Source organism: Theropithecus gelada, chromosome 18, assembly GCF_003255815.1.
Source record: "Theropithecus gelada isolate Dixy chromosome 18, Tgel_1.0, whole genome shotgun sequence".
NCBI classification, from domain to species: Eukaryota; Metazoa; Chordata; class Mammalia; order Primates; family Cercopithecidae; genus Theropithecus; species Theropithecus gelada.
The window spans coordinates 43,265,236-43,287,556 of record NC_037686.1 but is presented as its reverse complement, the minus strand read 5'-3'; the positions used below and the strand labels follow the sequence as shown (position 1 = coordinate 43,287,556).

Sequence of the window (22,321 nt, the reverse complement as noted above, 5' to 3'; positions counted from 1 at the left end):
TGTGTTCATGATTTTCTATTTTTAAGAGCCTCCCCAAACCAGGATCCACCCTGGCCCCTTTTCTGTTTCCTTCTTCATACAGTGACTGCCCCATCTTCCTGCCCTCATCTAGTGTTGACTGTGCCTTGGTTTCATGATAGTCTTTGCAGTGGAACCAGCATACTTACTGCCCAGAGCTGGAGTGTAAGCTCCCTGAAGACAGTCCCCTGATTCAGAGTACCACAAACAGGGCTGGACCTACTGGAAACACTTTATAAAGGCCTGTTAAAAGAGCATCTGAAATGAGACTGTAATTCTCTGGAACAGGTGACCCAGAGCTGCTTCCCAGCATGTGGGCACTTAAAAAGTGGTATACCTGCCTGCAACTTGCAGGTTTTCCCAGAATAGAAGAGTTTCTGCAGAAAAGATGTGGTTCCCTATGAATAGTGTGATCCAAAAAGACCCTTCCCAAAGTCAGGGTCAGACAGGGTTACGGAGCCAAGAGTTGGATTTGGACCCTAACAGAAGCAACTCTGGAGACCCCTCTTGAGTTGATCTCAATGCCTTTCTGCTGCCCCCCTCCCCATGCTCACTCCCCTCCTCCATCCCTGCTGCCTGTACTTCTTCCCTGCCTGGCCAGCCTGGGCAGTGGTCTCAGTGCTACTCATCCAGTAGGCACCTCCTTCCTCCAGTAACCTGCACTCCCCACCTTGCCCAGCCTCCCTTTCCTAAACAAAACATCCCTGCTTTTCCTAGGGGCCAGAGCCTCTGTGGAGTGAAAGTAGCTGGCATTTCTAATGGCTTTTATAACATGCAGCCACCTGCCTTCAGCATCTTCCATCTGCAGGCACCGGGCACACCAAGAGGTCCCAGCACTCAGGGGCTCTTGGGATAAGTGGGGGAGGCAGTGTGCCTCCATTCACACAGAGCATTCAGCAGGTGCCATGACATGAGTCTTGCTAACAGAAGACAGTGGGCTTAACAGGTCAGTATGTTTCCTCTCCCAGGTATCGAATTGATGTGTTGACAGGGACCTTACCCAGCATTCCTCACAGCCTGTCCTGAGAAAGACTGGTCACCATGATGCACCTAGAAAAAAGTGGATAAGTGGTCACAGAGGTTTGACAAGTGCTACATACTAAGTCCCCATCTAGAAGATTCTGAGACTTTATAAATAAGTTTCATTGGTTGTTGCCAGCCTGTCCCAAGGGTGTTTGGGCACACACATCCTATCTCCCCTGCTAGCTATTAACATCTTCGGATATGAATTCATTTCAGGAAACATTACCTTAATACCTTAACTAAAAACAGCGACTCTGTAGGTGAGACTCCCACACCCAGACAGGCAGGTGGTCAAGTTCAGGAGGAGCAGGGCATCCCCAATATTCTGCAGGAAGCTACTTCCTGCCTGCATTTAGGCTGGACCACCAGAAGCCTCCTCCTTCCCCACACCTGCCCTTTCCAGGTAGACCCTGTGACAGAGAGACTTTTAAAACTTTAGGTAAGCTCTCTAGGGCCCATTCCATTCCCTCCCACACCATCTGTATAATGAGTCTACCTGGAGACTCCAAAATCTGTCACGCCCTCCAGACCTATCTAAGTTCTACCTCATCCTACATCAGTAGAAAAAAGAAAGGCCAGGCACAGTGTCTCATGCCTGTAATCCTAGCACTTTGGGAGGCTGAGGTGGGTGCAATGTTTGAGCTCAGGAGTTCAAGACCAGCTGGCCAACATGGTGAAACTCTGTCTCTACAGAAAATACAAAAATTAGCCAGGCATGGTGCTGTGTGCCTGTAGTCCCAGCTACTTGGGAGGCAGGAGGATTTCTTGAACCCAGAACATCAAGACACTGCACTTTAGCCTGGGTGACAAAGTGAGACCCTGTCTCCAAAAAAGAAAGCAAGATGATGATGTGTGTCTCTCTCTTATTTCTCTTAGTCTACTGATTGCATCACAAGGGTTGTATATCGGAGGAACCAGCCCCCAATATTTCAACATAGGTTCTTTCTATTTTCCCTAAGTGTCAACTGGTCTGAGAAATAAAGAGAAAGAGTACAAAGAGAGAAATTTTACAGTTGGGCCTCCAGGAGTGTCATCACATATTGGTAGGACCATGATGGCGACCCCGAGCTGCAAAACCAGCAAGTTTTTATTAGGGATTTCAAAAGGGGAGGGGTGGCTGGGCATGGTGGCTCACACCTGTAATCCCAGCACTTTGGAAGGCCAAGGCAGGTGGATCACAAGGTCAGGCGATCAAGACCATCTTGGCTAAGATGGTGAAACCCCGTCTCTACTAAAAATACAAAAAATTAGCTGGGCATAGCGGCGGGTGCCTGTAGTCCCAGCTACTCGGGAGGCTGAGGCAGGAGAATGACATGATCCCAGGAGGCGGAGCTTGCAGTGAGCCAAGATTGCACCACTGCACTCCAGCCTGGGTGACAGAGCGAGACTTCATCTCAGAAACAAAAGAAAAAAAAAGGGAGGGGTGTACGAATTGGGAGTGGGTCACAGAGATCACATGCTTCAAAGGACAATAAAAGATCACAAGGCAGAGGGCAGAGGAAGATCACAAGGCAAGGGTGAAATTAGAATTATTGATGAGGGTCCGTGTCCTGCTGAGCACTCATTGTCTTGATAAACATCTTAACAGGAAACAGGGTTCAAGAGTAGACAACTGGTCTGACTAGAATTTGGCAGGCTGGAATTTCCCAATCCTAGTAAGCCTGAGGGCACTGCAGGAGACCAGGGCATATTTCATCCTTTATCTCAACCACATAAGACAAACACTCTCAGAGCAGATGTTTATAGACCTACCCCTGGGAATGCATTCCTTCCCCAGGGTTATCAATTATTAATATTCCTTGCTGGGAAAAGAATTTAGTGATATTTCTCCTACTCACAAGTCAGTCTATAGGCTCCCTGCAAGAAAAAAACATGGCTCTATTCTGCCCGACCCTACAGGCAGTCAGACCTTATGGTTATCTCCCTTGTTCCCTGAAAATCGCTGTTATTCTGTTCTTTTTCAGGGTGCACTGATTTCATATTGCTCAAACACATGTTTTACAATTTGTACAGTTAACACAATCATCACAGGGTCCTGAGGTGACATATATCCTCAGCTTACGAAGATGATGGGATTAAGAGATTAAAGACAGGCATAATAAATTATGAGAGTATTGATTGGGGAAGTGATAAATGTCTATGAAATCTTCACAATTTATGTTCAGAGATTACAGTAAAGACAGGCGTAAGAAATTATAAAAGTATTAATTTTGGGAACTAATAAATGTCCATGAAATGTTCACAGTTTATGTTCTTCTGCTGCAGCTTCAGCCAGTCCCTCCGTTCAGGGTCCCTGACTTCCCGCAACAGTTGTGGGTCACATTCCAGAGCCTTCTGAGAAGGGAGAAGTCAGGGAAGTTCCTTTTGTTCTTCTGAGTGTTCTCTACAAGTCAAACTGGGGAGAGTTCCAGTCCTGTGGGGTGGGAGCAGCTATGAAGAGGCTGGAATCAGAGGGGAACTTTGGGGCCTGGAGGCCTAATGGAGGACTGTGATGTTGGACTATGCTGTGTCATTACCCTCCCTGCCTCTGCATCCTCTTCTGTGGAGCAGGGACAATGACAGCAGCCACCCTGGGAGAGCATCATGATGACCAAATGGAAGGAGACAGAGGGTGAGGAGCACCCCTAGTGCATGGTCAGCACCTGGTAGGTGGCCGTTATTATTACCCATTTCTCAAAAGTGCTTTTGGACTCACATTTTCTTTCTTTCTTTTTGAGGGTAGAGGTGTGGAGGGGTGCAATAAAGCTCTGAGTCTGACCTCCAGGTTGGTCCCAGGCAAGATTAACAGCGTGAGGGGTCTTGTTTCCACACAGTAGCACAAAGAGCATGTTCAATAGAAAGCCGGACCCATACCCCACATGGCAGAGGGCTAGACTTGAGCACAGACATTACCTTTGTCCTGAGATTTTTACATGGCAATTAAACTTCAAACTAATTTTCTCCAGACTGGTGGTCAGTTCTGGGCATATCAATCATTCCTTTAGCTCAATGTTTTTACTCCATTTGTTCACTTGATTGTAAGTGAGCACCTATCCTGTACAGGGGTGCATGGCAGACAGAGGGGAAACAACTGGCTCTTGCCTTCAGGAGCCCTCACTGCTGCCCCTGCTATAGAGTTATGAAGTTAGATGAAGGGGTCCAGGATGCCGTGGGAACACAAAGCCTTGCCAGTTAAGCCAGAGGGAGGGTCCTGCAGTAATATCCCCAAATGTAAACTGAAAAATAAACACTTACCTTCAACAGGGTTCTCAGGAAGTGAGCTGAGCTACTGCTGGCAAAATCCCTTGTATAGAGTGGATGTCAACAAATATGCCCTCACCTTTCTAATATGCTTTCAGTTATATACCTGGATGTTAATAAGGGAGCTGAGAGGAAAGTTTGCTAGGAAGGAGGAGAAAGGTTCCACCCTCCTCGGGGGAAGAGGTGGGGGACAGAAAGGGGAGGCTTGGGACTCGCAGACAAACGTCTCATTTCTTCTACCGCATGGCCACATGGCTCACCCCTTGACTCACTCTAGTCTCTGCTCAAATGTCCCCTTATATGAGAGGCCTTTCCGGACCACCCACCCCATCACTCTCTATCTCCTTACCCTGCTTTATTTCCATTCCTTGCATTTGTCTTTCCATCCAAAGTGTGCCTTCCATGATTACAGGGACTTTGTTTTGCTCACTGCTGGGATCGGATCTCAGCTCTACCAATTATTAGTTAATTTGATCTTGCTCAGGTTAGCCCCCTCTCTCTACCTGTTTCACAGGATCAATTTCATAATTAAATGCACTATTAATAAAGCAGTACTTGGCACAGTGCCTGGCACTTCATAATTTCTCAATAAACGATAGCTATTACTATGATCAGTGATTTTTCAGTAAATTTTTACTTCCTATGGTTCAGCCATCTGGGGAAAACCTCTGTGGCTACTCAAGGATTTATCTCATCCTGAGGGGAGGTAGAAATAGAAACCTGTACTCATTCAGGAACCATGAAAATACTACTTACCTTTCCAAAGCAGGTGAACTCAAAACCTCTAGGGATGCTGCCCCACCCCCACCCCCCATTCTGATGTGATTGGCATAGCAGGGGGCCTGAACGTCAGGATTTTTTTTTAAGTTCCCCAGGTGCTTCCAGCCTGTAGCAGGTCTGAGAGTCACTGCTCTAGGGTACCACCCGATTTCCCCTTGAAAGCCAGTGTGACAGATGTCTATTTGTGGCTTGACAGTTAATGCATCTTACTAAAAGAAGCCATTTGCACACAGGCTGGCCTATTAAAAATTAATCACTTTGGCCTAGCAGGGCTTCTCACTTAAAGATTGCTGTCGATTGTCATGCAGCACCCCAGGATGCTAATGCCCCACACAGGAGAACTTGTAGCCCCCCCAGCAGCAGAAGCAGATAAGGAAACTGAGGCAGAAGCAGCCCAACCAAATCATCCCTTCACCCACCTCTCTACCCAGCCCAGCCACTGGTCCTGGTGAGGATGGTAGTAATGGATCTGCCAGTCCTGGTACATCACTGAACAAACAGAACATGTTATCCTGTCTTTGAACTGTAATAGGATTCAGAGTTCATGATTTGGACCCCATGAGGATAATGTTCAAAGCTTTTATCAGATGGTGAGCTCTAGTTGAATTAGAAGACAACCACATTTCACCAAAGTGCTTTTTAAAAAGAAGCCCAACTCCATTGCTCCCACTTTCCTGCTGTTTAAAAGTAAGGAGAAGTACATTACGCTAAGTGAAATAAGCTAGATGCGAAAGGACAAAGCCTGTATGATTCTGCTTCTGTGAGGTCCCTAGAGCCATCACACCCATACAGATAGAAAGTAGCATGGTGGTTGCCAGAGGCAGGGGCAAGAACGATGGGGAGTCATTGTTTAAGGGAGACAGACTTTCAGTTTTGCAAGATGAAAAGAGTTCTTGGCTGGGTACAGTGGCTCATGCCTGTCATCCCAGCACTTTGGGAGGCTGAGGAGGCAAACGGATCACTTGAGCTCAGGAGTTCAAGAGCAGCCTCAGCAAAATGGCAAAACCCCATCTCTACGAAAAATACAAAAATTAGCAAGGCGTGGTAGCGTGCACCTGTAGTCCCAATCACTCTCGGGGGTTAAAGCCCGAGGATCACTTGCGCTTGTGAGTCTCACTGGGAGACTGCAGTGAGTCATGATCATGCCACTGTACTCCAGGCTGGGCAACAGAGTGAACCTCTGTCGCAAAAAAAAAGAAAAAAGAAAGAAGAAAAAAAGTTCTGGAGATGGCGATGGTTGTACAGAATCGTGAATGTGCTTAATGCCACTGAACTGTATGCTTAACAGTTAAAATGGTGAACTTTATGGTATGTGTATTTTATCACAATTAAATTTTTTATGGCAATTTTATCATAATTTTTTAAAGTAAAAGGAAGTGACCACACAGGGCCTGGAGTGTCCAACAAGGGCCTGCAGGCCTATGGGAATTTATATGAGCTTTTGGTTGATTTCCATGGAAACCTGGGAAGAGATGGTGAATTTCAGGATCTGTCCAGGATCCCCCAGAGGGTGGAGTGGGGAAGGGGCAGCCCTGAAAGGGGATCAGCAGATTCACATTTAGGGCATCTTAGAAGTTTGTGAAAATTCGGTGCAGCTGATGTAGCCGTACTATTTCTTCACCCACGTTTACCTTAGCTGCATAATAGAACGTGCCAGATGAGTTACCAGTGATTGAGATGTGAGCCAGGCTTTGTGATGTGTTCCCTCCCTCAATTTGAGAGAGTCCCTGCTGCATGCTTTCCTGGAAATGAGTTTAATGGAATGAATTTGCTGTTTGGCTGTGGTATTATTCCTCTTTTAAAATGTTTCTCATGTGCCTCATATGTACGTTGGCACAAATAAGAATTATGCCTTCAGAGGGAGATGACTACAGAAGAGAGGCTGTGTATGTCTGCTTCAGTGGGACCTCTGGGAGGATATTGTTCTTCTAAATGATCTTTTGATGAGTGTAACTCAAAGAATTAACCCCTATTATAGGTCAGTCTGCTGCTCGGTTTGAGAAATCTGCCTGGCCTGTAAGTAAAGCAAATCAAAATTTCTTAGGGCAGGCCAGTATCATAAAGACCCTCTAGGGACTTCCTGGTCCAAGTGTGGTCATCTGAACTGCAACATCAGCATCACCTTGTTTAGACTGAGAAATGGAATCTGCGCTTTACCAGTCAAGGTCCTCAAGGCATCTGAGAACACCCCAAAGTTTGAGAAGCCAAGCGTTAGGGCCTCCACCAGGAAGATGGTTTTGGCACATCTCTCCACGAGACTGTCTGCTCTGTGCTTGGACCCTCTGCTTGTCTAGATAGCCCAGGCCCCCACGGACAACCCTGGCAGCCTTGGAGGTCTCTCTGATGTGCAAGGCAGTGGAGCCCTCTATTCAGATCAAAGGAGCTACATCTGCACAGCCTGGGGTTGAATTCCAGCTGTGCCGCTTATAGCCTGTGTGAGTATGGACAGGCTGCTTACCCTCTCTGTGCCTCAGTTTCCTCCCTGTAAAAATAACTATGATGACAGTCCCTACCTCATGGGATTGCTGTGAGGATGAAATGAGTGAATCCATATAAAGCAGACAAAACAGTCTGAGGAGCTCAATAAATGTTAGCTGGTATTATCATGTCGCATAGATTTCTGTCTCACACATTGGCTCTCAGCTGTCCCTAGAGCCTCAGAGAACAAGCTTAGCTCCTCTTCTACATGACAGCCTTGCAAATGTCTACAGGCAGCTCTCATGCCCACCCCTTCCATGTCCTCCAGACTAAAATTGCCCAGTTCTCGTGCGACAGGCCTTTGATTTCCACTGCTCCTCCACCAGGAGGGCTCCTGGGAACCCAGTCCCCTGAAAGAATCACAGTCTCCCTGCCACAGCCTCACTTTTCCCCTAAGCTAAGTTTTTCCTCTTCCAAGGAAGTGCAGTGCCAGGGGCCTTCCTGAGGCCTTCCTGAGTCCATTAATCCCCTGCTCTCCAGACTGCCCCGGGAATTGGGGGAAGCGTGATAGGGGTAGAGGGAGCACAGAGCCTGCAGCTTCCTTGCTCCACCAGTGTCCCCCTGCTAGGAAGACTTGCAGAGACCCCACTACAGGCACAGGCCTGCCCAGGCTAATTAGAAAAGCAAAGACACACGTGGCCCTTCTGCAACCTATGCTGAAACACCTTCCGCACTAGGAGGGGGCATTCGCCTCCCCTGGGGAGCTCATTCAAGATGGAGATTGGAGGACTCCAAGTCGGCAGCTCCAAGTGGTCTGCACATTCACAGGCACTTCTCTTGAAGTACTTGTGAATTCACAAGCATGTCATAGGCGATGGGGGAAGGCCTGGCAGTATGAAAGTGATGAGTGCAGGAGCCAGACACCCCTGACCACTTCCCAGTTACAGTACCTTGAACCAGTCGTTTTACTACTCTGAAGGGCCTGCATCAAATTCATGTAAAATACTAACACAGTGCTGGGCACAGGGTAAGTCCCACAGAAATGCTGACCATGATTACTTCCTGGTTCTTGCATTTTTTTCATATTAACATTTCATCTCTCTAACCATGTGAAATGCTCTTTAAAGACAAGGGATGATCTTAATCGTTTTCCCATCCTTCACACAGGAACACACACGTTAGGCTCCCAGGACACGCTGCAGAAACTTCTGGTTGGGGAGGCAATGCTGTCAGAAACTCTCATCATCCTGGCCTGGAAACAGGGGCAGCCCTAAACATTGCTTCAGCATGAAAGGAAAAGTGACCCTTCCCACCCTGTCCTCACCCCCCCAGAGCTAAAGTTGACTGGGGTTTTATTCTTGGAGAATGTTGTCTCGTTTAAATTCACCATACCATACCAGGCCAGGCACGGTGGCTCACGACTGTAATCCCAGCACTTTGGAAGACAGGTGGGAGGATCCCTTGAGCTCAGGAGTTCGATACCAGCCTGGTCAACATGGCAAAACACTGTCTCTACAAAAAAATACAAAAATTAGCCAAGTATGGTGGCATGTGCCTGTAGTCTCAGCTACTTGGGAGGCTGAGGTGGGAGGATCACTTGAACCCGGGAGGCAGAGGTTGCAGAGAGCCGAGATGGTACCACTGCACTCCAGCCTGGGCAAAAGAGTGAGACTCTATCTCAAATAAGTAAATAAATAGGCCGGGCACGGTGGCTCACGCCTGTAATCCCAGCACTTTGGGAGTCTGAGGTGGGCAGATCACGAGGTCAGGAAATTGAGACCATCCTGGCTAACACAGTGAAACCCCACATCTACTAAAAATACCAAAAAAAAGGTAGCCAGGTGTGGTGGTAGGCACCTGTAGTCCCAGCTACTCGGGAGGCTGAGGCAGTAGAATGGCATGAACCTGGGAGGCAGAGCTTGCAGTGAGCTGAGATCACACCACTGCACTCCAGCCTGGGTGACAGAGTGAGACTCTGTCTCTAAATAAATAAATTAATTAATTCATCATACCCGTGAGGGATTAGTAGGCACATTACCATTAAAGGGTGTAGTAGAAAGTTTATTGGATCGCGCCTTCTCCCCCAACCTTCCAACTCCCACACGCAAGAGATCAGGCAGTGGGGGCACAGCAAGGGCAGGCACAGAAGACTTGGCTCCAGATCAGAACTAGTGCCCACCCAGGACGGGCTCGCTGGAGCAGCTCAGAGTGCCCACCCTTCTGGAGTGACTTTGATCCAGGCTGTTCTAAATTCCCCCGCCAGCAGCTGGGATGGAGGGCTGCTTCCCTGTCCCCTCTGCAAAGAGAATGCTCAGAGCTTTAATTATACCTTCTCTCTAGATCCTTTGGGGGCCCCTAATTATGCTCTTCCCAGGGCAGCTGCTGCTAGATTATTTCCCAAATACCTTTGAAGCTTTCAAAGTCAAAGCCTCCCATGGGCTGTACGTGACTCTAAAGGGACAGCAAAATGGGTAGATGGGAGCAATAGCTGATGAAGGCCCCAAGGCCCCTTAAAAGGGTCTAGAAAGGAAACCATGCTCATCTGCCTCCCAGTGGGAACAAGGTGGTAGGAGGAAAGCGATGACTAGAAAGGGGCCACTCCTGTCTTGTTCTTGTGCTCTGAGTGGTGGTCACAGAGAACTGTGGGAGTGTGCACTTCATGTCTTCTCAGAGCAGTGATGTCGCAAAGCCTCACACCAGAGGCTGGCCCCAGCTGGCCTGCAACAACCGCATGCAGACGCACCCACTTGCGCACCGAGTGTGCCTGCTGCCCTGCCCACTCCCTCCTTGGCCACCCTGTGCATGGGCATGCCCTGCCTGGGGAGACCAGGTCTGATCACAGAGACATGTTCCTCTCCACATCCAAATGGAGCCGAAATTATCCTCACCCCGCAGGCTTGGGCAGAAGGCGATTGGAAGATTTTTTTTGAGCCAATATACTTATTGATTTATGAGCTCTTTTAATAAAATTGGGTCTCCACTTCTGGGTACTCTTTAAAGATTTTTTTTTTTTTTTTTAGAAAATTATCCCTAATTTCACCCCATCCACTTGACTGAAACTCCTCTCTTGAATTCTGATCACCAGTACCATGTTGTGGGCCCCAGAGCCTCTCCCATTCAGATACCCAGGGCTCAGTTCAGCTGACAGCAGGACCCTGGTCCGCTGTTTCTTCCCCCCGACCCGACAATGGAGCTTCCCATATATTCCAATCTCCCCTTCCTGGGACTTTTCTTGCACCAGCTTGGCAGAAGACACTGCGCCTTCCCGAATTCTTCTCAGCCCTGTGGCTTCTGAAACATATCAACAAATCCCCTTTAAGGGTCGGGTGCAGTGGCTCATGCCTGTAATGCCAGCACTTCGAAAGGCCGAGGCGGGCAGACCGTGTGAGCTCAGGAGTTTGAGACTAGCTTGGGCAACATGACGAAACCCCATCTCTACAAAACACACAAAAATTAACTGGGTGTGTTGGTGTGCACCTGTGGTCCCAGCTCCTTGGGAGGCTGAGATGGGAGGATCCCTTGAGCCTGGGAGGCAGAGGTTGTAGTGAGCCACTGGTGCGCCACTGCATGCCAGCCTGGGCGACAACACGAGAACCTGTCTCAAAGAAAACAAAAACAAACAAAAAATCCTTTTTATGTTTTTTTTAAAGACTGTGAAGAACAAGTAACCACAGGAAGATAGCTAGTAGTTAAAAATCCAGTACGTTCTCACAAAGAGATACCATCTCACACCAGTTAGAATGGCGATCATTAAAAAGTCAGGAAACAACAGGTGCTGGAGAGGATGTGGAGAAATAGGAACACTTTTACACCGTTGGTGGGACTGTAAACTAGTTCAACCATTGTGGAAGACAGTGTGGCGATTCCTCAAGGATCTAGAACTACAAATACCATTTGACCCAGCCATCCCATTACTGGGTATATACCCAAAGGATTATAAATCACGCTGCTATAAAGACACATGCACATGTATGTTTATTGTGGCACTATTCACAATAGCAAAGACTTGGAACCAACCCATATGTCCATCAATGATAGACTGGATTAAGAAAATGTGGCACATATACACCATGGAATACTACGCAGCCATAAAAAAGAATGAGTTCGTGTCCTTTGTAGGGACGTGGATGAAGCTGGAAACCATCATTCTGAGCAAACTATCTCAAGAACAGAAAACCAAACACTGCATGTTCTCACTCATAGGTGGGAATTGAACAATGAGAACACCTGGATGCAGAAAGGGGAACATCACACACCGGGGCCTGTTGTGGGGTGGGGGGAGGGGGGAGGGATAGCATTAGGAGATATACCTAATGTAAATGACGAGTTAATGGGTGCAGCACACCAACATGGCACATGTATACATATGTAACAAACCTGCACGTTGTGCACATGTACCCTAGAACTTAAAGTATAATAATAATAATAATAATAATAATAATAATAATTTAAAAATCAGCAGGTTCTTGTTTTTCATTTAAAAAAAAAAAAGCACTGGAGAGCGACTTTCTTAGCTCCTGTCATGACCTGGTCCGTAATTCTGGCCCAAGGGCAGTCTTACTCATGTCAACATCTTTCTTTTACTTTCAGGGCAAGTGTTTGAGAAGAAAGCTCCCTGTCCCCATTTTTCTTTAGCCCTAGACTCTTAGGAGAGGCAGATGTCAATTCCAGACCATTCTGTTTCATAAAAGACTGTGCATTTACATATCAGAGAAAACTCCCCTGAAGCTACCTCCCTACTGGGTACTCTTGCTTTAGTCTTTCCTTGACAGTCTCACCCTCTGAATGAAAATAAAACCAGACTATTCTTTTAGAACCCACCCACCCAGAAATGAACTTCTACAGATAGTATTTGGCTTGTTCCTGTAACTTTTAGAATTGAACTTAAATTCCTAACAGTCTACTGTACACACACCATGGATGAGTCTCAGATGCATTGTGCTAAGTGAAGGAATTCAGACTCAAAAGGCTACATACTGTCATTCCATTTATATAGAAGGTAAAACTAGAGACAGAAAAGAGCAGTTGCTAGGGGCTGGGACTAGGGGTGACCAGAAGAGGGCATAAGGGAATTGTTTGAGATGACGGAATTTCTACTACGTATCTTGATTGTGATGGTGGTGACATGACTCTATGCTTTTGTCAAAACTAATAGAACTTGTGAATTTTACCCTATGTAAATTATACCTCAATAAACTTGCCTTTTAAAGCAATTAAACTCTTATAAAAATTACATGGGCCAATCCTTTTTTGGAACAAGATAAGGCATAAGTGACTATCAACTTACGTAAACTCCATACCCACCTTGGAAAGTGGAACCTGGACCACCTTGTAGTCAAGTGTATAAAAGAAGAGGATGAGTGGACCCTGCAGAAGGTGCCTAAATTTGGGAGGAGGTTCAGACCATATGAGATGTTCCTTTTTCATTCATTCATTCAACAGTTCAGCAGTGTTTATTGAACACTTCTGAGGAAGCATGGGGCTGGGCAATGCACAGTAGCTGTGGTCCTTGGAGGGGTGGGGATGCAGAGAAGTAAAGAAACAGCAACAAAACAAGGAAGCTTCTGAGAGGAAGCCGGCCTGAGCATGTCAGCCGGTAGCACGATGAGTACGAGGATATCCCTCATGGAAGGTACACAGGCAAATGCGCAAAGGACAGAAGAAGAGGGCACATCCTACAAATTCTAAGGAGTTCATTTCGGTGAGAGTATTGAGGCCAGGGCATGGGATGCTCTAGTCATTTCCAGCTGAAGGGTGTCTTCTGCTTTTCCTCTTTCCTTCTACCAGTTTGAGGCTCTACTGGGAGGAAATATGTGCCACAGAGGGGAGGAAACTGCTGTCCTCATTCAGGGTTTTCCACAGGTTTTAGACATTTAATAAATCTTTGCTGAACAAATGAAAGGATTTCAGATTAATGGGTCAAAAACTCCTGGGTCCTAGGCTTCTTAACTTTTCATCTGCTTTAACCTGAGACTGTGATGTGATGCTTCCGCATCAGTAGAAAGGAAAGTGCAGATGCTAAACTGTGAACTAAAAGACCATCCCTGGAATCTCCCATTGGATCTCCTTGGTCCTAACTGTCACGCCTTAACCCCCAATGGATCTATACATTTTTTTTCTTACTTTAGAAAGACTGTACTAGGGAATTCAAATGGACATTGCCCAGATGTCACTCTTGGCCCAGATTTCTGAATTATGTAGAAAACGATTTCTAAATTCCCTGGGTATATTTTCCTAAATCATATATGGGTATATGTCCTCACTATATACCATAAGAAGGGAGTCCATCTCAGACTACGAATCACTGAGCCGTGGGCAAAATCAGCTAGAACATTTATCCCCGCAAAAGACACTAGGTTGAACTCCCAGAATCTCATGGACCAATAAAAGCTGTGTCCACTTTGTTGTTCAGGGCTGATTCCACATAGCATTTTCCTGCATCCATTATGAAGGTGGCCTTATCTGTTCTCAGCCAGGAGCCTCGTGCCTGGCTTTGTGGCAGCATTAATTCTAATCTTCAGTGTCAAAGCAACCAGCTTGAGTTCAAGCATATGGCTACTTCTGAGATTCATCTGCTGGATAAAGAAAATGCCAGTGTCTCATGGTTACTCTGTTGCTGGCAGGAATAAACTTGAGCAGGGCTCCTGTTTACCCATCTTCTTACTAAACGAAGGCAGAGTTACATCAAGTTGGGGTGGGAAATCATTTCTTCTAAAATATTGATAACCTGAATTCCTTTCTACAAAGGAGAACCCTCAGCTCTCATAAGATTCTCTCACCAAAGCATCTGAACCCCACAAACCAGGCCCAGTCCCTCTAACCAGACCTCTGTTCACTTATGCTCCTTCAAGATCAATGGGAAAGGAGCAAGAATGAAAGGGACCCTGAAAGAGGTCTGTTTCATGGGAGGGGAAACTGGAAGAGGCGTGGGAGGAAGGGTATCCAAAAATGACTGATCAGTGGGACCAGAAATTTTGTCTTTCAGGGTTATCTGTCAGAGGGGTTGGTAACAAAATGGTACCGCTCCCCACGACTGCTCCTCTCCCCCAATAACTACACCAAAGCCATCGACATGTGGGCCGCCGGCTGCATCCTGGCTGAGATGCTTACGGGGAGAATGCTCTTTGCTGGTGAGTTGCTAACTATGCCACCTTCCTTCTCATCTGGTGTCGTTCCATAGAAAGGGGAACTGAGGGCTAAACACTTGCAATCACAAAACATGCTCATCTTTTGCTGAAATTACTTCTGTGGCTTTTATGACACTATTTGGAGGCACCCTATTATATTGTTGGGCAAAAATACTGGAGAGGCTAATAATAGCCTTTTGAGCACAGAAGTTTTTGCAATCAAATAACTACTTTGCTATGACCTAAATGCTTGTGTTCCCCTAACATTCACATGTTGAAATCCTAACCCCCAAGGTGATACTATTAGGAGGTGGAGCCTTTGGAAGGTGATTAGGTCATGAGGATGGAGCCCTCATGAATGGGATTAGTGCCCTTGTAAAAGAGGCCCGAGGGAGCTTGTTTGCCCCTTCCACTGTGTAAGGACACACTGAGACGGCATCATCTGTGAGGAATGGGCCTCTCACCAGAAACCGAATCTGCCAGCTCCTTAATCTTGAATTTTCCAGCCTCTATAACTGTGAGAAATAAATGTTGTTTATATGCCACCTAGTCTATGGTACTTTGTTATGGCAGCCTGAATGGACTTAGACACACTTCTATTCAAACATCTTGAGACTGATGGCTGCAAACACATCCACCCTACATTTTTAGCCCCTTCCTCCTCCCTCCCTGCCACTGTTTCCTGTCCTTTGGCCACACCAAGTGACCCACTGTTTTCCTAATCTTTTTTTTGTTCACCTTGGCACAAAGACCCCCTTCTCTGCTTAGAAAACTCCTCTTGAACCTTCAAAACCCAGCTTATGTCTTGTCCTCCATGATGTCTCTCCTAACTCCCCAGGGCATGAGTCATCCTTCTTGGTGCTCCCATTGCACTTCATACTCATTCTCACTCTCTCCCTCTTTGCTTGGAGGAGCACTTGCTCTCTTCACTCTCTCTCTTCCATTCTCTCCTCACTGCAGTGTGGCTTACTCCCCCTCCATCTGTCTGAAGCTGTTCCCACCCAAACTGCCCTGTTCTTAATCCAGGGAATGCATTTCAGCCTCATCCTGTAGCAGTAGTCAGTGACGATCATCACCTCCTTCTTGAAACCCTCTGCTCCCTGGGTCTCCTCCTCCCTTGCTGGCAAGTCCCCCTCAGTTGCTTCTCACCTGCCATGAGCTCTACTTCCTCTGCACTGTGTCCCTCCACCCTTCCCAAGTTTCCACCCTCAGCCCTAAATGCTGCTGTCACTTACTCAAAGAATTTTCATCCACCCCCCGTTTCAGGATGGGAAAATGAGCTCAGAGAAGAAGTGGCTAACGGTGGCCTTTCTAAGGGAACACTGGCAGGACTTTAAGACTAAGCCATGTCTGAATAGCTAAGAAAGTCTTTATTTTGTTTTGTTTTTGTTTTGAGACAGAGTCTCGCGCTGTCTCCCAGGCTGGAGTGCAAAGGCATGATCTTGCACCTGTAATCCCAGCTACTTGGGAGGCTGAGGCAGGGGAACTGCTTGAACCAGGAAGGTGGAGGTTCCATTGAGCCGAGATCATGCCACTTCTCTCCAGCCTGGGCGGCAGAACGAGATTCCGTCTCAGAACAAAACAAACAAACAAAAAAAGAAAATGAAAAAGGTAAAATAAAAACAATGGCAGGAAAGTCAGATGAAGCTGAAGTTAGGGCTTATGTCCAAGCATTTAGGCCCTGAGTACAGATGTTTTCATTTTCCCCCTGGACTCTCAGGAGCCCCTACAGTTTTCCCTCTGGTGGATTTTGTGCTTTGGGTGGATCCTTGACCACGTGCTGGAGATACAGACTAAGTAAGACATAGTCTCTGTCCTCAAAAGTCTGATGGTTCAGTGGGGGACACAAAAGAGCAAAAACAAAAAAAAACAATACACAGTGAACCCATCTGTGCCCAGGGTGAACCATCCTGCTATCTTATTGTTCCAACTGAAATTGCACAGACCTCCCAGTTCCATATTTTCCAGCCAATTCAAGGCAGGGGAGAAAGGGGGAACAGGTGGGAGGGAGGTCTCGCCCTGGACTCTGACTCAAAGATTCTTCCCACTCCAGTTATAGCCCCTAAACCCTGGATGGCTCAATATCCTGGCCCTATAACCACGATCTGGGTCACAGGTGCCTGGCTGCCTCCGTTCTCCTGGCCTTGAGCCCTCAGCTCACAGGGCTCTGCTCCAGCTGCCCTTCCATCAGGCTGACAACCTTCAGGCCAGACGGAGAAGAGCTGGGCTTCTCCATGCCACAGCAGGCAGGTGACTCACTGAGAGCCCAGACGAGGCTGTATAATCCACAGTCTACTGGCTTCTCATCTTCAGGCTTACTGTCTGTGGTCATGAGATGGTTGCAGTCGCTTTCAGGTTCTCACGCAGAACCGTCCAACGAAGAAAGGTAGGGAGGGGTCAGCCAGGGCAGCAAGACAGCTCTCCTCACATTTCTCTCTTACCAGGGAGGAACATCTTCCCCAGAAGTCCTTCCAGGAGATTCCTGTCCCTGTTTGATTGAATCACATGGCCTCCCCTTGTTGCAAGAGAGGCAGGGAAGGCAATAGCTGGTATGACATGGAAAGGACTTTCTTTCAGTAGGAAAGGGACATCAACCATAGTATCCTCCTCCATGCTTCACACCTTCTCCCATTTTCAGTGGTGGCTTAGTAGACTCAGTGTTAAGATGCCTCCCCCAAGTGACATCTGTCACAAAGAATCACTCAGGGATGACTAGGACATAAATCTCCAAGGTGGAATTATTTCATCAGCTTCTCTCAAAGTTGCTTTTCCCCACTCCTAGAAGCAAAGGAAGTCAAGAGCTATTAAACATCTGCTACAAGCCAGGTATTTCCCCAGGAGCCTTCATCTACCAACGCACTCGACTCCTTATAATACTCATTCCAAGTATAAATAATCATCCTCATTCCACAAGGGGTGGATAGGGAGAATGTGGGGAAGCTAGGTCTGCCTCCAGGGCTGTCTGCCACCAAAGCTCCTGCTTTCTGCCCCAGGCCATGGATTGCCAGGGAGGCCCCACTGACTGCCTCTCATATGACACCATTGATCTCAGGCAGGAGCAGACAAGTGAAAGAGGCTCATTCTCTGCCCTCCCCCACCCCCATGGTTGAAGAAGCTACTCCAAGCAGAAGGTTGTGTATTACTAGTTTGTGTGTCACACAGGAGAGGGGTCAGGGGCTTGGGAGCAAGGTCCCACCACCTCTGTCTGCAGCTTGATCACATTGACCTCATGGTCCACTGGTGAGTGGTGTGGAGTACACATTTGGAGACAGGACCCGACAGGGGGCTTCCAGAGCCCTGAACCGACCCAATGAGTCCACTGCAGGGAGAGGCCAAAAGGACCTCTTCAGGAGAGAGCTTGAGGCTGCAGGCACTTCCTCAGTCAGTATTCACATGTGCTTAGCGCCACACAGAGAACTGTGGGGCGACCTGGGACAGTCCTCATCCTAGGCCACCAACATCTGGAAGACTGGAATCCCATGGGAATTCATGGCAAGGGGAGGGCCCTCTGTGCAGCTGGATGGGCAGGGGCGACTTCTTGAGGAAGGAGAGGTATGGCTGAGGTTTTAACCTAGCAGAGTTAAGTGGAAAGGCAACTCAATCAAAAAAAGAGAAAATGGAAGTAACAGAAGAACAGCGTGGAGGTCAGAGGAGGACAGCAAGGAGATCCATCTGTCCAATGCCAGAAATGCCATACTGTGGCCAGTGGTTGCCTGGGTGTGGGAGATAAGTTGAGTTTCTGAGACAAAGACTGAAGCTTCTCATGAATGAGAACTATGCCTCACCCATTCCCAGCATCCAGCATGATGCCTGGCCTGGAGAAGGTGCTCAATAAATAACTATTTATGGAATAAGTGAATAAATGAATGCTTGAGTCCATCCTGTCCCACCAAAGTTCCCTTGAAAACCTGGCATAGCCTGTCTTCCTTCTCCCAAGGAGCACAGAGGCCACGTGCTCAAGACACATCCCAAACCCGATTTGTTATTCCTGATTTGTTTTTCTCTTGAGAGTTTCCTAGATGGAATCTCTTAATTGGAAACCAAAAGTTATGGCTCATTCCTAGCCTTAAAATTGTTTCCTTTCCCATCCTAGTAAAGATTGTGCAGAGAGGCCTATGGGCAGTTGCTTGGAAGGCCTTGAGCCAGGCTGTTCACATTCCTCAGTGCTGACTTACATCCAGCTGGTCTGTATGAGAATAGAATGCTAGGGGCATAGATGGGGACTTGCAGACTACCAAATTCAATCCCTTCTTTCTACTTTTAACAAAGCCAAGCCCCAGAGATGTCAGCCACCTGCCCACAGTTGTGCAGCAAATGAAGACCAGAACCCCGGTCCCAACCCAGTGCTGCCCCACTGCCCTGTGTTGTTCCTCCCAGAACACCTGGCACTGCTTTCAGGCTACTGCACACCACAGCCCCTTGGGCAGCACACTTAACCATCTGGCATTCCCTCCCCAGGGGCCCATGAGCTGGAGCAGATGCAGCTCATCCTGGAGACCATCCCTGTAATCCGGGAGGAAGACAAGGACGAGCTGCTCAGGGTGATGCCTTCCTTCGTCAGCAGCACCTGGGAGGTGAAGAGGCCTCTGCGCAAACTGCTCCCTGAAGTGAACAGCGAAGGTACCTGAGCCTGGCAACCAGGACAAGTGTCCCGGGAGGATGAGTTCGGCTCCACCTTGTGGGGTAGGGGGCAGGCAGGTCTCCTTCCAAAAGGGCAAAGCATGGTCCTTGGAAATAAAAGTCAAGGCTCCCCTGCCAGTGGCCTTTGCCCTAACTACTTCCAAGCTGTGGATGCTGGGCCTCAGGAGTCCATTGGGTAGTCATGAGTGTTCTACCCTTGTTTCTGCTTCCTTTTGCTTCTCGTCTTCCTTGCTTGCCTTCCTCCCTCTCTTTCTTTCATCCTCCCTTATGTTTTTGTCCTGGAAGGCATGGTGTGGTGCAAAGAACAGGTGCTTCCTCAGCCTGAGGGCAAGACCCAGGTCCCATTCCACCAGTGATGAGCTGTGTGGCCTCAGACAAGGCCCTTCGCTCCTCAGGCTCACTCCCTCTGCTGTATATTCAAGGCCCAGCAGGCCTGGGAAGAGGCAAAAGGCTCTAGCTGGCTCTAGCTCTCAGAGGCTCAGGAGACTCAGTCTAGGTGACAGCATCCCTCAGCAACCGAAATGTCCATCTCGTGACAGGTGCAGAACAAGGGAGGCAGGCCTCAAGACCACACTGGGGGCATTCAGTTCTGCGCTCCATTTATTACAGGACAGAAATAGACCAAAGGTGATAAATCTGGTGACAAAAACTCAGGTGCGGCACAGGTGAAAGGCGGGCTCTGGATGAAGTAGGGTTGAGGGGCCCAGTGTCCTGCCCACCTGCCTCTCAGTCTCCAGACATGCTCCCGAGAACCCTTCCAGAACCCCTGCGACTCTGAGCAGCTGTTTGGAATCCACTGGGCCAGAGGAAAGTGGCAAGATTGTACAGAAGCTTCATTATCTAAGAAATGCCTTAAAAACATCTGGGGTGGGTGAGCCTAGGGAGGAGTTTCCGAGGGGCAGCGGCTTAGGAGTTAAGGTGAAGCTTGTACGGTAGCAGGTAACACTGAAATCTCCGTGGTTTAACCCACTTACGGTTTATTCATTGTTTACCTCACATCCAGGCAGAGTTGGGAATGTGGATGGGCAGGGGAGGATGAGTGGCTGTGCCCGGGACCCAGGCCATCAAGTCTGCCATCTTCAGCAGGTGGCTTTCAAGGTCACCTTGGGCATTCCTTTCCAGCCAAAGCCAGGGGAAGAGAGAGCAGAGACTCTTGCAGGTTTTTCTGGGTCAGGCCTGGAAGTGGGGTACACACAGCACTTCCACCCCCATTCCATCAGCCCCAGGCACACAGTCATCTCTCACTGCAGGAGGGGCCGGGAAAGGCAGGCCAGCAGGGTGCCAGGATGAGGGTGTCACATGGGACATGACTGCTGCCTTGAAACAGGAGAAGGGAAATCATGGGACAGAGAGGACATGTTGCTTTGGGGGAACCACTGAAGGCAGAGGTAGGCCCCAGGGTACAAGTAAGCAGGGAGATTTAAGTTTGATAAAAGGAAGCATTTTCTGGGCCAGGTGTGGTGGCTTACACCTGTAATTCCAGCACTTTGGGAGGCCGAGGCAGGTGGATCTCTTGAGCCCAGGAGTTTCAGGCCAGCCTGGGCAACATAGGGAGACCCCGTCTCCACCAAAAATACAACAAATTAGCTGGGCATGGTGGCGCATGCCTATAGTCTCAGCTTCTTGGAAGCCTGAGGCAGGAGGATCACCTGAACCTCGAAAGTTGAGGCTGCAGTGAGTCATATTTGCGTTACTGCACTTCAACCCTTTCAACCTGGGCAGCAGGAGTGAGACCCTGTCTCCAAAAAAAAAAAAAAAAAAAGAATTCCCTAGTGTTTGGGCTTCCCAGAAGTATCTGGGCACCTGCAGGAGGACCTCCAGCAGATTTTCATCCATGATGGAGTCTGTGGAACAGCTCTGGGGTTGGTACTTGACTTTTTTTCTTTTGTAACAGGGTCTCGCTTGTCACACAGGCTGGACTGCAGTGGTACAATCATGGCTCACTACAACCTCAGCCTCGAGGGCTCAAGTGATCCTCTCACCTCAGTCTCCTGAGTAGCTGGGACCACAGGCGTGTGCCACTTTGGCTGGCTAACAAATAATTTTTTTTTGTAGAGACAACCCACTACTGGCCCACCTTGCCAACTACTACTTGTCTTGCTAGAAACAAGTCCAGGGTGATCTCAGACTCCTAGGCTCAAGCAATCCTCCTTCCTTGGCCTCCCAAAGTCCTGGGATTACGGATGTGAGCCACTGCCCCAGTGGTGGTATTCATCTCTTTTAAAGATGATACTGCCTGCGCCTCAATCTTTAGAGCTTTAATTTTCTCATTTCCTTGTCAAAAGGTCAAGTCATAGCTGGGGCCAAAAAAAGGGCCAGAGGCCCAAAGAGACAAAGACCTGCCCAGACTTGAAGCTGGGCCCCGCACTAGACTGCCCGATTCTTCCAGTCCTAGGAATTTGTGAGGCAGATCCTCTTTTAAGTTTGCAACTTCAGACCCACAAACACACTGAGCATCAGACTATTGAGGGTGATCAGAGTTATTGCTGCTTAACTAATTTGGGGATCTAGAGTTACACTGCAGCACTGCGTCCTCCTGGGAGGCCAGTGACCTTCTGGATCCATCGATTTCCTGAATCACTGATGAATTTTCTTGGAAAGAGATCCAGGGCTGGTATGAGGGGCAGGTTAGTGGTGCAGGCTGAGGCCCACCAGGGAGCCCCTCGGAGGATGGACAGCCTGGGCCTTGAGCTCAGCTCCATTTCTCCCTCTCCATGTGGGCTGCAACATGAGGAGCCAAATCATGATTTAAGCAGACCTCCAAAGATGCCAATGCTGAGAAGGAATCCAAACTTCTAGGCTAGACCTTGCCCTGAGATAACCCGGGGCAGAGTTCCAAGAGCAGAGCTCCCAGGGTACCCAGCCCTGCTCAAGGGAAGGGGCCACGAGTGCCTGTGTGCAGAGCTGCTATCTGCTGAATCTTGGTATACATTCATGCTGGTTAGCAGCCTCTCATACAAGGCTTCTGACTGTCCCTTCCCTTCCCCAGGTTCCCACTGCCCAGAACTCCCCCTTGATCCAGCCATGAAAGGATTACTGCTTGGCAGAGCAGGGGAATTCAGCCTGGTTGTTCA

General features: G+C 48.2%; 1 protein-coding gene across 4 annotated transcripts in view; it reads left to right on the top strand.

The window, feature by feature from the left end:
• MAPK4 (mitogen-activated protein kinase 4) overlaps positions 1-22,321 on the top strand; it is a 169,793-nt gene that overhangs the window by 140,866 nt on the left and 6,606 nt on the right. For 3 of the 4 annotated variants that reach the window (XM_025365095.1, XM_025365093.1, XM_025365094.1), the window contains 2 exons: positions 14,465-14,609; positions 19,065-19,226. In XM_025365095.1, coding sequence (XP_025220880.1) covers positions 14,552-14,609; positions 19,065-19,226 — 220 coding nt within the window. In that variant the 5' untranslated portion in view covers positions 14,465-14,551. The remainder of the gene's footprint in view (positions 1-14,464; positions 14,610-19,064; positions 19,227-22,321) is intronic. The other variant, XM_025365096.1, reaches the window with a different exon arrangement.